The sequence below is a fragment of the Pleurodeles waltl genome, chromosome 7 (genome assembly GCF_031143425.1).
Source record: "Pleurodeles waltl isolate 20211129_DDA chromosome 7, aPleWal1.hap1.20221129, whole genome shotgun sequence".
Classification (NCBI taxonomy): domain Eukaryota; kingdom Metazoa; phylum Chordata; class Amphibia; order Caudata; family Salamandridae; genus Pleurodeles; species Pleurodeles waltl.
Window position 1 is genome coordinate 1354210045 of NC_090446.1, and position 17025 is coordinate 1354227069.

Sequence of the window (17025 nt, forward strand, 5' to 3'; positions counted from 1 at the left end):
ATTCAGAGGTGTGCTGGCACACTGGACTGCTCTGAGTGGCCAGGGCCAGCAGGTGACGTCAGAGACTCCTTCTGATAGGCTCTTACCTGTGTTACTAGCCTATCCTCCTTCCTAGGTAGCCAAACCTCCTTTTCTGGCTATTTAGGGTCTCTGCTTTGGGGAATTCTTCAGATACTGAATGCAAGAGCTCACCAGAGTTCCTCTGCATCTCTCTCTTCACCTTCTGCCAAAGGATCGACCGCTGACTGCTCAGGACGCCTGCGAAACCACAACAAAGTAGCAAAGATGACTACTGCAACCTTGTATCGCTCATCCTGCCGCTTTCTTGCCTGTTTCCTGGTGGTGCATGCTCTGGGGGTAGCCTGCCTCCTTCTTGCACCAGGAGCTCTGAAGAAATCTCCCGTGGGTCAACGGAATCTTCCCCCTGCAACCGCAGGCAACAAAAGACTGCATCACCGGTCCTCTGGTCCCCTCTCAGCACGACGAGCGTGGTCCCTGGAACTCAGCAACTCTGTCCAAGTGACTCCCACAGTCCAGTGACTCTTCAGTCCAAGTTTGGTGAAGGTAAGTCCTTGCCTCCCCACGCTAGACTACATTGCTGGGTACTGTGTGATTTGCAGCTGCTCCGGCTCCTGTGCACTCTTCCAGGATTTCCTTCATGCACAGCTAAGCCTGGGACCCCGACACTCTAACCTGCAGTGCACAACCTTCTGAGTTGTCCTCTGGCGTCGTGGGACTCCCTTTTGTGTCTTCAGGTGGACTCTGGTTCACTCCTCTTCCAAGTGCCTGTTCTGGTACTTCTGCGGGTCCTGCCTGCTTCTGTGAGGGCTCCCTGACTTGCTGGGCACCCCCTCTGTCTCCTCATCCAAGTGGCAACATCCTGGTCCCTCCTGGGCCACAGCAGCATCCAAAAACCCTAACCGCGACCCTTGCAGCTAGCAAGGCTTGTTTGCGGTCTTTCTGCATGGGAACACCTCTGCAAGCTTCTTCACGACGTAGGACATCCATCCTCCAAAGGGGAAGTTTCTAGCCCTCTTTGTTCTTGAAGAATCCACAGCTTCTACCATCCGGTGGCAGCTTCTTTGCACCCTCAGCTGGCATTTCCTGGGCATCTGCCCACTCTTGACATTTTCGCGACTCTTGGACTTGGTCCCCTTGTTCCACGGGTACTCAGGTCCGGAAATCCACTGTTGTTGCTTTGCTGTTGTTGGTCTTCCTTGCAGAAACCCCCTATCATGACTTCTGTGCTCTCTTGGGGTTATAGGTGCACTTTACACTTACTTTTCAGGGTCTTGGAGTGGGCTATTTTTCTAACCCTCACTGTTTTCTTACAGTCCCAGCGACCCTCTACAAGCTCACATAGGTTTGGGGTCCATTCGTGGTTTGCATTCCACTTCTGGAGTATATGGTTTGTGTTGCCCCTATACCTATGTGCTCCAATTGCAATCTACTGTAACTTTACATTGCTTGCATGCTATTACTGCATATTTTTGGTATTGTGTACATATATCTTGTGTATATTTGGCATGCTCATACTGAGGGTACTCACTGAGATACTTTTGGCATATTGTCATAAAAATAAAGTACCTTTATTTTTAGTATATCTGTGTATTGTGTTTTCTTATGATATTGTGCATATGACACCAGTGGTATCGTAGGAGCTTTGCATGTCTCCTAGTTCAGCCTAAGCTGCTCTGCTATAGCTACCTTCTATCAGCCTAAGCTGCTAGAAACACCTCTTCTACACTAATAAGGGATAACTGGACCTGGTACAGAGTGTAAGTACCCCTTGGTACCCACTACAAGCCAGGCCAGCCTCCTACAAGCTGGACATAGATAGTGACCTGTGTCCAGTACATGGGTAAAATGGCTTCCCCACACTTATGAAGACCAGTGTAATGGAGCTGTAGTTCGTAGGGGCACCTCTGCTCATGCAGTGGTGCCTCACATCTGGGATAGGAGGGCCTACCATAGGGGTGACTTGCAGTGACCTGTAGTGAAAGGATGCATGCAACTTCTCAGGCAGGCTGCAATGGAAGGTCTGCAGACCCATTTTGCATGGGCTCCCATGGGTGGCACAATACATGCTGCAGCCCATGTGGGACCCCTCGTGCCCCAATGCCCTGGGTACCTAAGTACCATATACTAGGGACTTATATGGGGGCACCAGTGTACTAGTTCTGAGGTGTGCAAAGCCCTAAGCAATCAAATTTAGAGGGAGAGTCACTGGGGATCCTGGTTAGTAGGATCCCAGTAAACACAGTCAAAACACACAGACAGCAGGGAAAAAGTGGAGGGTAACCATGCCAAAAAAGAGGGTACTTTCCTACAGCCTGCTCCTTCAGTTTATCAAACCTAGAACCATGTAATGCTGTCCATAGATGCTCCAAGCCCTTTTCAGTAATCACTCCTTTATACACTAGCCATGACTGGCAAACTTGTGAATTTTCTGGCACGGAATGAGTCTGATGTGCCTGCTGTGACTCCAAATCTAGACGTATTGAAGGGGCAATAGCAACATTTTGAAATACTTCTGTAGTGGTCCAGGACAACCTTACCCCTTCTTTTTTCTTTTTTTTCCTTCTTTCCTTCTTTCTTTTCTTCTTTCCTTTTTTTTTTTTTTTCTTTATTTCTTTTTCCTGCATTCTTTCCTTCTTTCTACCCTTCCTTCTTTCCTTCTCAAAGGCAAGAGGCGCACATCCAATGGCACAATGACTGCCTTTTTTAGGTTTAGGTGTTGACGATGACCTTTTGATTTTATTAAAATTACATGTATGACATAGCTACTTATAGGGATTTTCAGCCACCCCTCATCTCCTTGTTGTCTGCGGTTGTGTCGTTCACATTTTTCTACAACCCACTCGAGCATGCATCAAAGGGCAATGCGTCACCCCACTTCAGGCTTTAGCTGTCTTCATTCTGAGTTATGGCATCTTTAGTAAAAAGAATTTAGATTGACAAACTTCTGACAGTTTCCCAAATAATAAGTCTTCGTAAAAGCCATGACAAAACAGAACAAGAATTGCCGAAAAGCTGTCTGATGACACCAGACCAACTGGCTTTGACAATGCTTGTTAGAAGTAGGATCGAAGCACACATTTCGGACATCGTGGATAAAAAACGCCTATTGAAAGGCTAAATGTGCAGTGGAGTGAAATCTGGCATTCCATAAATCAAATGAAGATTCCACTTTTTCCACAAATTTGGGTGAGCACTGCAGCATGAGACTGTGATGGCCTGCAAAAGCATTCCCACAAGTGCTCCTCTTACACAATAATTACAAATTAAGATTCCATATGATCATTATAATGAGGAAGATAATAATGGACAAGCACCAAAAGGGCAAAATATTAAGTGAGCCAAGCATAAATGTGCAGAGTGGAATCAATAAGCACAAAACACACAACACATATCTCAAAATAGGTTTGGGCATCATTTCCTGAACATGAAGTGTGACACACTCTATAGAAACACAGACACAGTGGTGCAGTCTCTAAGAACCTAGATAATGTTTACATATCCATCCACAATGCAATGCATTCATATATTGCAAATTGTAAATTCTGTGGTGGACGCATCCTTGGGGACAAAAAATGGATAATGAAGTTGCATAAAACCATTTGAAGTTCAGGGGATTTACAGACACCCTCCCAACACATACAAAGGCACAAAATGTAATGCTGTAATGTAGCACATATATGTCTTTCCTCCTATGGAGACATTCTCCATCATGCTAGACATGTGCCCATTGTAGAGGGAACTGAGAGTCCAATTTCACTGCTATTAAATATGGAGCTCTAACTTTTAAAGGGTTGTAATACTCCCTGGACTGGATTGATAAATATTTATTGACAACTGCACCTCAGCCAGCTACTGTATGAGAGTTGTGCACTGTCTCCTTTTATCCAGTATTAACACAAAATTCCTTTCCCCTTATTGTTTTCAGCATCTTAATTTTATCGGCGTAGTAGTGCAAATTCAACACAGATTCCTCTAAGACCCTGTTTTCGAGTGGCTCATTCAGTAAGCTTGAGAGGGAATACCTCTGTGGCCATCAGAGGTTTCCTAATGTCACTGGGTCCTGAATTATCAGGTCCATAAACTTAAAACCTGGCCATTCTGAGCCCTAATGTACCAGCCCCAGACCACAGAGTGGACCTGTGGGGACAGCAGACAGTTGCTGCTCCTAGCACCTTCCTGCTCCTTTACTGTGCACGTGGGAAACAGCAAACCATCCTCCCTCACCTGATTTGCCATTGTGATGTCCAATTCCATGGAGAAAGGGCATTTGAAAAGATCCTGCACTGATTTACCAACTTTTCCAGGCAGGTGGTAAATGTGTGTGAATTTTGGTTATTTCCCATGCACAGGAGAAACACATGCAAATTGGTACACAGTTTTTCTGGGTCCATGGTTAGTTCCCATTCCCATAGAACTAATGTAATCCCTGGATTTGGATGCTGGGGTATCATCCAGAATCTCAAATCCTGGTCCAACAGTATCTTTTCACCTAATTGAGGGGAACTAGTAATCCGGGCCTAAAAAGCTTAAATTAATACTCAAAATAAATTGGTCCTATGAGCCCTCCAGCCAAACTAAATTGTTTTTAACATCTTTTAACACACTTACAGGTCTTTCTTGTTGTCTTCCTTCTCTAAGCTATCTAGTATTCTCAGGATGCCTTACACCTACTGTTAAAGTTCCATGCTGTGCTTCCCAAATGTCTTTCGGAGTTTGCACATCTTCCATTGCTGCATCCTGTTTTCCCAGATGTTCCAATTCTGGTCCTATATTTTTCACTCTCCCAAAAGTTTCCCAACTCATTGCCCTGAATTCTGTAGCTAAAGCCTGGAATTATTTTTCATTGAGTCTTCTTTTTAGGTGAGGCAATTGTGTTGTCTCCTTGGGACATGTTGAATATACTTTGTGGGCTTCAGCCGACCCATAGGTCTCCCATTTGCCGGCTCCATCATTGCTCTCCTATTCTTTTTACCCATTTGTCCCTAACATGCATTTGTCATGCCTCTTGCTGCATTTAGCCCTCCCCAAGAGCAGGGACCGAGTACTATATCAATCCGCTGGTCATCATTTTATCACCTATTTCAGGATCTACTTTTTTCTTTCTCAATGATTTTAGTCTTGTTTTTATTCCCTTTGAGCTCCACTCTGCTTCTGTAAACAGGCCTGTAAATCTTGTTCTTATCTCATCACATTGTTGTGCATTCAAAGAAAAAGGTCAAATGTCAAGCACTGTCTGCTGAGGGAGCCTGTTTCTTTCTCTGAATTCAAAGTGAGAGGACTTGAGGCTCATGGACATTGGTTTGTATTATTTTATGTATATAGTATGAACTCTGCCACCAGTTATGAACTATGTGTCCTGCTTCACAGGACTTTGAGCTGACAACAGCACTCAAGCCTGGTTTCCCCAGCCCCAAAGTCGGCAGTCTTGTTCGTAAGGCTACCTCAGCTCCTCCTCCACCCCCACGGCTCTGAAATTGCTCATCTTGTTCATTCCCTCTGCATTGCTTAAACCCATCCCAAAATGCTTTCCATTTAATTTTCATTAATAAAGTCAACAGCGCCTTAAACCGAGAAGTGTTGAATCTGCCAGTGCTTGTATTGGATTGCATTAGACTCCCTGCCATGCAGCCATTAATTTTACTGCTGCTATTTTAGAATGTGTGTTCAATCCGTCATGTGCGTTCATTACAGGGAGCGAGGCAGTCTTTATCTCCAGTTTGTTTAGCCCCAAAATGCGTGTTCGAGTTCAGTAAAGCAGGCTAATTCTGTCTCCGGCATTGACTTCATTAGCTTTGCTTGTACAAATCTATTTTTCGAACTGTGCTGAATTTAATCTGGGAGCTTTTTGAGTGAAGCTGCTGTGTCATAAAAATGTAGATAAAACTTGCCCCTGTGTTAACTAATCTTTTCTCGCAATGCTTTCCATGCAAATTCAGTAACCTTTTATTGTAGGTCAAATATAATGATGTGAGCACAGTGTATTGATACGATGTGAGATTGGCAGTCACTATCATATGTTCAACATCTGTCCTTATTTGCAGTGCTTTAAATGGGCCAGTACTCACTGGTACGGAGTACCGGCACTTTTTTATTTTCTCCCCTTGAGTACCAGAACTTTTCCTCTGAGAAGGAGAGTACCGGTAAACACGAGGGTCCTGGCATTGACGCAAGTGGTGCTGCTCATGAATTCCTGCCTCAGCTACAGTTTCAGTTTCAAAGGTTGGAAGCCGGGGCTGAGCTGCTGTAAGAGCGCCGTAGCAGTGGCTCTTGTTTGTAGGCCTCAGTGAGCTACCTGAGCTGTATTGGAAGTTACCATGGGAGGGGAGGGGTGTGGCTGCAGGGCGCTATCTTCAGCTCAAAAGGTGATTGTGAAACCTAATGGGCAGGGGTGTGGGAAGCATTGTTCAGGGCAGGGCAGCTTGTTTAGTAAGCCCGTTGTTTAAAATGCCCGCACATTTTCACCCATCAGCGTTTTTAAAGTGAAGGCGTTTGCGTGAAAGAAAATCCCTGCCCTCTCCACCATCTTTCCCGATTAACCTCAAAGAAAAACGACATTAGAGGCAAAATAAAAAATAAAAATTTGCGTTCTACAAGTTGCAACCTCTTGCTTTAGATGGAAAGCCAGATTCAAACCAATTGTTACATGGAAGATGTGACATTTTCATAAATTTTTGAATTTTAGAGGCCAAACCTGTGCATTCTGGGATTTGTAGTTCTTTTTTTCATTCTACACAAAATATTTAAAAAATCTCAGCAATAAAGCATGTATTGTAAAAATCAGGGATGGATTTAAAATGTTACATAGGAGGCCACTTGGGACTACCAGCCCCTGCTCACATATTTTGTGGGAGTCCACACACATTATGCATAGAACAAAGATCAACAATGACCATTTGTTGGTATTTTTTTATGGTGAATACTGAATCCTTCATGGCACTGCTTCTGGTGCAGGATCTACAACATTTATGAGAGCTGCAACTGTCCGGCAGTGTATGTTTAGAAAGACAACATGTGAGGAGTGCTTCATTTGAGCTGGTGGTTTCTTCTCCGGTGCGGGGCACCAGCACTTATTTTTTAGGGCTGCAACTTATTTTTCTGCCTCAAGAATTTACTGCAAGGAAAAGAGACATATGGGAAAGACAGCAGAAGAGAAAAACAAAAATGCTTCACAATGGGAGAAACCAGAAAGCATGTGAGAGATGGAAATTAAAAGCCAAAAGTGTGCAAGTTTGCAAGCACAGTTATGCCTGTGAGAATGAAATGTGGAACTTGTGTTTGTGTGAAACTGAAGGTGATTCAGAGTATGAAATGGATATTTAAGTCAGGGACATCTTAAGGTTTTCGTGGCCCTTGGCCAAACGTATTTAGGGTGCCCCTGTTTGGAACAGCTTTGAATTTATGATCCAGTTTCAGCTCTTTTGTGCCCTCTTTGGCCAGGACACTGTCAGTGCACAGAGACACGCGGCAAAATTCTAAATGTGTTTACATCTAGTATTCTGGGAAAGTGACGTGATTTTAAGTTTGTAACACAGCATCAGCTCGCTATTACTATAAATAATCTCTGTGACACCCTCCCTTTTCTCATGTGTGAGGTACTGTTTTGAGATACAATAAACTTATGGAGGTTGCATTAAACATAAACACATTTGCCTGTAAAATGCAAACATCACCTATATTAAAAATATATTAAAGGAAAACACTATTTAAAACAGTCTGTTTAAGAATTAAATCAAGGTCATCAGGGCGAGACTCTCTCCAGAACAGAGCTAGCTCTATCAGAGGCCCCCCTGGAAGGCTGGATCAACGTGTCTGCCATACTGCTGTCTGCCATAATGCGCAGAATGAAACATGCAGATCACAGATTTGTTTATGTAGGTAGCTCAGTTGGTTATTGTTTTTGCTGTAGAGATCCTGGTGTTACCTGTCGTTAAAATCCTTGGCATATAGCTTAATGATTCATGAACCTGCATCAAGGAAATACATGAAAACAGCAAGGCATACATTGGGAATGTTGCTGTTTTTTCCTCAATACATTGTTATTCTAAGATTGCTAAAGAAGGATTACTTTGGTTAATAATCACCACTTCTTATATAAGTACTATATAAATGGCCCTTAGTGTGATAACTCATGGACAGATACATCGTTCATTCTTACAGTGCATGCAGATTTCTGGCATACAAAGCTTAGAATGTCCAAAAACCTAGCCCCGCCCTTAGCACCACCCTTATGCCCACCCCAAACTCTACCCCAGTCCACCACTCTTTTTGGTGAGTACCTGCATTTATTTTTTTCCATTTAAAGCACTGCTTATTTGTGCTGTTGATGTAAAGATCTGTGTTTCTTCCTTAGACACAGATCCTTCATTAAGACATGTTTTTTTCATTTCCAGAGCATTCTTGGGCAGAGAGGGATTTGTTACCATTTCCAGAGCATTCTTGGGCAGAGAGGGATTTGTTACCATTTCCAGAATGGTAGCAATTATCTAGGGCAAGTGCAGTTCTCTGAGTGATTTGTGTAACAGGGGTATTTAATGAAGATAAACTGGTTCGCAGCTCAGAGTGTGTATGGCTTGATCGAGCATTTCATTCCCTCACCAGTGTCAATCTTAGAGGAATTGTGAGACGCTGCTCTAGACCATGTTCGCTTTTCAGACACACCTCGAATAGTTTCTGGATCGTATTTTCTTTTTGCAGTTTGATGTTTTCACCCATGCATGTTTCTTTTTAACATTTGTTCTAATTGTTCTTTAATCTGGAGTACTTGAGATGAGCACTCGTGGTTTACTGAGCTCCGCTGTAAACAGGGTTGTAAATCTTATCCCATCACAAGTGCTGCTGCTCCTGTAAGTGATGTGCGCGATACAGTGCTGAGCTCGGGGCATTGTGTGTGCACCCTACTGCTCCGTTCATAGCGCTTAAATCGCTCTCCCCCATGCCGTATTCTTGTATTATTACGCCGTGGCTTTAACTGTTGCTTGCTAACAAGCACATGCAGGTTTCTGTCTCTCTTAAAGTATCCCTTTTACATGTGATTTGGTAAGAGGCGAATGCTGAAATTAAACTGAAACTTTGGCACGGGTTAAACACAGCTGCAGTGGAGCCATTTGTCAAGATCGGTCTCGAGGTGGACTGACTTGGAGATGTCTCTATAAAGTACAGTGCACTTTATGTTACCAATCAAACGCTTTATTATCACACTTCATGCGACAACTGTTTAACTCACTGAGCGACCCTGCCGGCTGAATAACAGAAACCATCAAAACCCACAGTTTACCACTTTGTGCCCGGAATCTGGACTCACTGTTCCAGTCACCGTCCAAGGATGGTTGGTTTTCAGTCGCGCTCCCCAACAGAACAACCATGTTTGGGTGGATAAGCTTACAATTAGTAAATACCACTGATAAACATGGCTAAAAGCCAATAACACTTACAGCGCCAAAAGCTCTCAGATTGCTGAGCGTGTATTGGAAGTCTTAAATAATGACTTACATATTCACAGTGCTTTCTGTCACAGGATGTGACTGCATAGAACTCAATATATACCTACTGCTATTCGACATGGCTAAAAGACATTGACAAAGCCAATGCCAATACCTCTGGGATTGCCGAGAATGATTGTCTTTGCTATTGCTTGTTTACCTTTTTTTGGTCCTATGCTGACTACCACGTTTGAAGGCTCACCCAGTGCTCCCAGCTGGAAAAGGGCTAAATTGAACATTTCACCTCATGAGCACTAGTGTTTTCTCCCCCAACTACAGGCCATTATTGGGGTGTTCAGCATAACTAGAAATGCACTTAAAAACCTAAGCACCTCTCCCCCAGTTGTTGTAATGTCTCCTGTTGACTCATCTACTTTATGGTGTTTGTGTATGATTATCAGTATAATATCACAGAAAATATTTGCACAGCTATAAGACGTTAGCCATCTTATCCACCAAAGTCATAATGAGCACCTTAGTGTGGATTATGAGCTATAGAAAAGCACCCCTTAAAGGATCTCATAACCACCCCCTCCCTTCCCATGGCGTACCATGCCATTCCCCTCCCACCGCCATGCCAAAAAACACCGCCCGCCGTATTTCAATTCGAAAAATGGTGTGGCGGTGTTGTGTTGGTGGGATTCTGGCGCTGGCAGCAGTGCAAGTGCCAGGACCCGTTCCCTCCTGGACAACCACCTCGACGACCAAGTAAGGGGACTGTCCAAAAGGGCAAGGAGTGTGTTGTGTGTGTGTGTGTGTGCATGTGAGTGTGTTTATGGATTTGCGGGTGGGCTGTTGTGTGTGTGAGTCTGTGTACGGATTGGGGGTGTTGCGTGTGTGTGAGTGTAAGGGTGTTGTGAGTGAGTTTCTGTGGGTGCGGGTGGTTGGGTGCGTGCATGTATGCAGGGGGAGGGGTGTAAGTACATGTATGTGGGGGGTTAGCATGGGGATCAGGGGTAAGTACATGTATGCTGTGGTGGGGTTAAGTACGTGTATGCGAGGTGGTGGGGGTTAGTACGGGGATCGGGTGGAGGTTAGTTGTAGGTTCAGGAGGGTGGGGGGTTACTACTGGGAGCAGGGGGTGGGGGTTACTGGAGGTTTGTGGGTGGCAATGTTGTAGGGGGAGGGGGTGGGGGCCTATTGGGTGGATGGGGGTGGGGGAGTCATCTACCAGCGACAGAAATGCAAATTCCTGTCACCAGTAGCCTTTCCTTGAGGGATTTTTGGGTGGCTACTGCCAAAAAATCCCTGACGGAAAGAGGACTTGTAATACCTTCAGCGGTCTTTGGTGGACTACTGGGTCGGAGATGCTGACCTCCGGTCCGGCAGTCCGACTGCCCTGGTGGTAGGAACGGTAAAGTGGCGGTTTGGCACAGGCCAAACTGCCACACTTGTAATATGGCGGTACACACCTCCGGCCTGTCGGCGGTGGGACCGCCACCACAAGTCTAGCGGGCAGAAGACCACCAAAATTGTAATGAGGGCCTAAATGTAGGACTTATAAAAGAGCAAATGCATCGAACAAAAACAGAGCTGACCAAAAACACTACTCCCCATAATCGAGGTTCTGTGAGCTCCTTGCACTCGAGGGCCATTAAGCATCCACAGGTGCCACACTAATGATAGCTGAGTACCTCAGAAGCAGGCTATCTCCTCTTCTTTCACCCCTTTCCCACCATGCTGGACCATCACTTCAATCCTGAAACAGGCTATCTGTCCCTTTCTAAATCCAAAGAGCTACTGCCTGCTAAATAAGTTTTTTGCTGCTTTTTGTTACCAAAAACATATAGCCCTCTCCATCCTACTTTGCTGCTTCAGCCCTGTTCCGTGTACAGCAAGTGTGACCTGAACCCCAATTCTAGCAGGGAAAATAGGCCATCACAACCATTTTCATAGTAGGACAGCATGGAAGTGCTCCCTTGCTGTGAAGAAAGAGGGATAGAGAGCTCAAGAAGACACATGCCTTCTTACCTGAAAGAAATGTAAATGAGCGTAATTGGTTAAGCATCAAATATAAAGGCTGCTTTGGAGGGAGGCAGTTTGGGCTTTAATTGATGGAGGCACTTTAGGGTTCATGGTGAGAAATATTTATTCTTTTTTGAAAGGTCATATAAAGGTGGTATCAGCAGAGTTCTGAAGTGCATCCTTTTAATGGATATTTAAAAATAAAATTCAGTACATATAATCTTATTACTTATCACAAAACTGTATACTAATAAAGCTCTTATTTTATCATAAACACTACATTTTGCAGCAGCATAATTTATACTGTGTAATACAATTTTAAAATAAATGACATATTGACAGTGTTTACCATCATTGGCTCTGCCTTCGTAGCACTATATATAAACAAGTCACTACTCCTCGCTGCACCAAGGAGGATATAAGTCTGTGACTCTGGTCACACACATAGAGACGTGTAGTGGCCACATAAGCCAACTGTAACTTAACTTAAAATAGTACATTTCCCATCCATTAAACTTGCATTTATTTTTTAGTTAAGGTGCGTGCATGATATATTATATCGAGTTAACTGGAGGTCAAACCACCAACATAATACAGCCTACTTTGTTCGCTTTAGCCACCTCTTTAACCCTCATCCCCACACTTTCTGACCTGCCCCCATGGCACTCAGTATTACAGCTCCCTTCCACCTTGTTCTTGCATTTCAACTGCTGCATGTAAATAAAGAGGGCTTGGAAACACGCCAGCTTCCAGGACATCTTCATTTATAAGTAGATGCAGACAAAATTGTGCCCTCCTGGGAATACACCCACAGACCCCCGCCCCCTGGGGGCGGGCGTACCCCGCAGTTTGTAATCCTATGTGTTTAGATCATAAGATAAATGGTATCACATTGGCTATCCTTGGCACATTCATGAACCGACACCCATGCCCAGCTCCCACTTCTGTTTCAGTTTAGCTTTAGCCACTCAAGAAGAAATGGAGTGGTGGACAAGGATGCTTCATTGCGGTAGGGCGGTGATCTATCCTCGGATACTGAGTCACTTGGTCACTTTTCTCATCCTCTTCTCATTCTTGTGGCGGCAGTGGGAAGGTGTGTAAGGGTTCGAAAGATGTGTTCTTTGGGAATAAATATGATAGCAGATTGTTTGTACACAGGGTCTAACCTTCATTTAACAATCATTTTACAAGTGGCCTCCATTTGAATCATCTAAAGCAGTGGTTCCCAACCTGTGGTCAAGGGACCCCTGGGGGCGCAAAGCCTTCTCAGGGGGTCCACGGCTGCTTAGAAAATTAAAAAATATTAACAAATATTGACAAATGAGGTCTCATGCTTCCAGTAATGACTTAGTGGGGGTCCCCGGATTCCAATGATGTTTCAGTGGGGGTCCCTGGGTTCCATTAATGAGAAAGTGGGGGTCCACATAAGTCAAAAGGTTGGGAACCACTGGTCTAAAGTAGCGTTTTACTGACATAAAATGTATTGTACTGTAGGGATAATTTGGTGGAGATGAGGAGGCCAGAGAGGGAAAATGGTCAATTTTTCATGAGAATTGTGTAAATCAGGGGTTCTCAGTCTGTGCTGAGCAGCTCCCCAGTGTGCTGTCAAAACTAGCCAGGGGCGCCGCACGCAGTTTGTGAACCATTGGTTTCTCGCCTTCAAGTCCTGTCTCTATTAGTCTGCTGTTTGTTTCACAAAAACATGTGTTTTACATTGAAACTATATTGCAGGTTACAGTCACAAGATGGCAGAATAGGCACAGCACTTTGAAAATGGTTACGCTGAACAGAAAATGCAATAGGTTTTCACAGAATCTTGCAAACTAAGTAAAAGTAATATTTGGAACACCACTTTTAGGCAGCTATCCAGATGGAAAAGAGACAGAGCAGCAAATGGCAGCTCAATCAAAGTGGGCATTGTGTTTTGCAAAATCATCAATACTGATGACATGCTACAATAATATTAAAACAGATTGCAACACCCTGCACCCTTAAATTCAAAATGATGGCATAATGTCATTGTAGGTATAATCCTTATAATGGGCTGGTGAATGTCTTTTCAACTTTGGCGCCAGGCAGGCATGAGAACTTACCTCTTTGGTATGATAAACCCTTTCTTTGCCACACTCTGACTCCAGCTCATGCTTCATGTCATTGTCACCATTTCGCATAGTTTCACGTGTGAGTGTTACTGGAACCAACTTTGACTACTTCCAGATCCTTCAATTACTGAACCGAGTTGCAATCTATGTGCAGGGCCCTTTGCTATGTTTAACATCGCAAAGGGGAGCTGCGGCGCACAGATTGGGAACCACTGGGGTAGCCATATGTCCAGGCTCTGCACCCATCCATCCATGACCATCTAACACCCTATTTGCATGGCATTCGGCCCTTCACAGCAAGTTGGAGCAGAAGGTCTAGTATTCAATGATGTTCAGTGGCCAGCTCTCTGCAAGTGACCTACTCACGCCTCACCCATTGTTTGGCTAAATACATTTAGAAAAGACAATAACATTGATCATAAGTGCTTCTCTTACAAAAGATCCAATTTCTTTTGCATATATCAAAAGCTTACAGGCAACCTTATAAGAGCCTAAACATGGATTTGGGTTGTTGTATTACTCCTGGTTCACAAAGCCTATAGCACACAGTCGGAATCACTAGTTGATCAATGATCTTGTTATTTACATTTAACAAGTGAGATCATCAAGGATGCCATTCAAAGTGTCATGGGTAATGTATGAGCAGTCAGGAGCAGTGCATGATGGGGGTGCAGGCTATAGTTAGTTCACTAAACTATACTTGTGCATTTCAGAGGTTTTTTTTTTAACAATAGATATACGTTACTTTAACTGTTGTTTTTTTTGTTTTTTTCAGGCAATAAATAATATATGTCTATATATTTTTGCACAAACTCTTTACAGTTTGCCTTTGCATGTGGGCCCCACCAGTTTTGTCCATAGCCCAGTGTGTGTCCCCTCTCAAAAATCACTTATTCTTCATTGAGTCAGGAATCAGTTTCCTAAAATGTAGAGTGGAATCAAACTGTGCCAGTTTTTCGGGGCTGGATTGAAAAATGCACCTCACAGGCCTTTTGAGGCAAAAGACTTGATGACTAACCACTGGCAGTAGCCCTCTCTAATTTGCATTAATGGCTGTGTGATGTCTGTACTCGCTATTCCTCATCTAGCTCTTAAACTCTCAACTTACTCTCACGTACTATCAGGGGCAGCTCTTAGCATGAGCGAGTTAGGCCCATGCCCACGGCACCAATCTTCAGAGGGGCGAAAATAACAGCATGTAGGTATGCCTGCAAACAACAACGCCTCTCTTCACTTTGGGGCCAGTGATCTGCCCTGTACTCCCATCTATCTCTAGCACCCTGACGACACACATCAACACCCCTTCCCCCGCCCAACAAACAACTTAGAGTCAGCCTGGTGGAGGGAGCTGCTGTGAATGATTCAAGTGACCTTAGGAGGTATGGAGCTGTGATCAGAGCCAAGTCTTTGATATAACCAAGTAGGGACTGGCCTATGAAAAGGGTCTGCTGCCTCACTTTTAGGTTTAGCGTGCAAGTGCTCTGGCCTGTTGCAATCTATCTGTGGGCTTTTAATCACGCCCATCGCACGCCCATCACTATCACTTGTTCATGGGCTTGCCTTTAAAAAATCCTTTGTTATCATTGGTAAATGCTTTATGTTTGTCTCTCCTTTGGGCAGTTTTATTACTGCCTTGGCCATCAACCCTGTTAAATGGATAATTGCACATTTGCTGATACGTTTGGAAAGCTTCTTTTTCCTTTTATGTCTCTCCTTCCCGCTCATGGCGGCTGTGGCGCTTTGAATTAGCTCACTTATGTCAACTATTTTGCTTTTCATTTTCAATTTATGTGGCAAGAAAAGTCTAGTTAGGAATGTACAATGCTAATAGCTCTAACTCGAGCAAACACAAGTCCCATTGCAATGCAAATTCTTGTTTTTTTTAATTCACCAGCAGTAGCGAGGGCGACATATTTATTTCCGTTCAAGGCGCTTTGGGAGCAAGGGCCGGCTCTTCTTACAACAAATCACCCTCTCGTTTCCTATCCGCAATGTATCTCTTCTCCTCCTATGCTCATCCGTTATTTCGTCCAATACTGACACTCGCTCCCTTCCCCCATATTCATCCGCTCCTCGTAAACTCGCACTCACCCGTTTCTTCTGGATTCACTGTTAATCTCCTCCGTGTCTTTTGCACTCGATCACTTGTTCCTCCTGCACGCAAACTCTGCCCCCTTCTGAACCCACACTCTCCTGCCCTGTCCTCACATAGACTGATTTATACTCAAAAGCTCCATCACCTTACTTCACCTGTTTCCGGGCTCACTCACACTTACTCTTCTCCACAGGTACTCAGACTCATCACCTGGGCTATCCCTCCTCAGCAGCCCTGCCCTCGTCATTCTGCGCATACCTTTTCGATTTCCAAAACATACTCTATTCCTCCGATGCTGCAATTCACTCTTCTCTGTGTCCCTGCACTCACACTCTCTCCCTGTACTCACCCCCCTCCCTGTACTCACACTCTCTCCCTGTACTCACACTCTCTCCATCTTCCTGCTCTCACAGCTGCAATCTCCTTCTAGACTCACTCCTGGGGCCCGTCTCATCAGTACTCACGGTCACACACGGCCTGCTACCCTCCCTGCACTCACATTCACTCCATTTTCCTGCGCTCACGACTCGCACTCCCTTTCCTTGGGACGTCCTACCTGTCCCCGGGAGGTACCCGCTGTAGAGGTCGTCTTCATCGAGGCCGGGCATGCTACCGAGCGGAGGCCACCACCATCGACAGCGGAGGTATCTGGAGGGCCCTAAGAAGGACGAGGGATGCTGAGCCCAAGGAGGGGCCAATCCTCAAGAGGCCTCTGGTTCCAGGACATGGGCACCTGATACTAAGAGGAGCTTGGTCTCCAGGAGGGGCAGGTGAGGCTTATCCTGACATGGGGCGCTGTATCTCAGAAGAGGAGGCTCCGAGGAACTCGGGAAAGGGTGTGGTGGCGTGCCCGGGGTCTGAAGCCCTCTGCTCCGCAGGACAGTGACCGGGCAGGTCCCGGGAGGGAGAGGCGGGGTATTGAGGTGCTGAAGGTTCGGCGCTATGTGGACTCCGACCTCGCCCTGCAATAAGGAAGGCTACGAGGAGGAAGTCAAGCAGGCAGCTGTCTCCAGGGGCGTGCGATGTGTTTGATCGTGTCAGGGAGGTTAATGATTTGTTGTGGTGATGTGCAAGGCCCCGATAAAGTCAGGTTACGCTGGGCAGGTGCCCGGGGCGTGCCCCTATTAACGGTCACTTGTCGGGCTGGACGGGTGACGGAAGCACAGAGCACGACTTGGGGGAGAACGGGTGGAGGGAGGGAGAAAACAGGGGAAGAGAGACGCAAACATCACACGAAGCCAGAACAAACAGCTTCTGTTTCATTAAGGATTTAGCTGTTGACAGAAGTAAAATCGACGTTCACTAAGTCAGAGATTACTTACGGGAGGCAGAGAGCAGTGAAGTTATACCAGGAAGAAGCTGT

At 45.0% G+C, this 17025-nt stretch overlaps 1 protein-coding gene across 1 annotated transcript in view; it reads right to left on the reverse strand.

Moving 5' to 3' along the window:
- The window catches only part of LOC138246302 (transmembrane channel-like protein 7), a 322663-nt gene extending 306014 nt beyond the window's left edge, over window positions 1–16649 (reverse strand). The window contains exon 1 of the mRNA XM_069200782.1: window positions 16219–16649. Within this exon, the coding sequence (XP_069056883.1) occupies window positions 16219–16270 (52 nt within the window). The 5' untranslated portion in view covers window positions 16271–16649. The remainder of the gene's footprint in view (window positions 1–16218) is intronic.
- Between the last annotated feature and the right edge of the window lie 376 nt (window positions 16650–17025).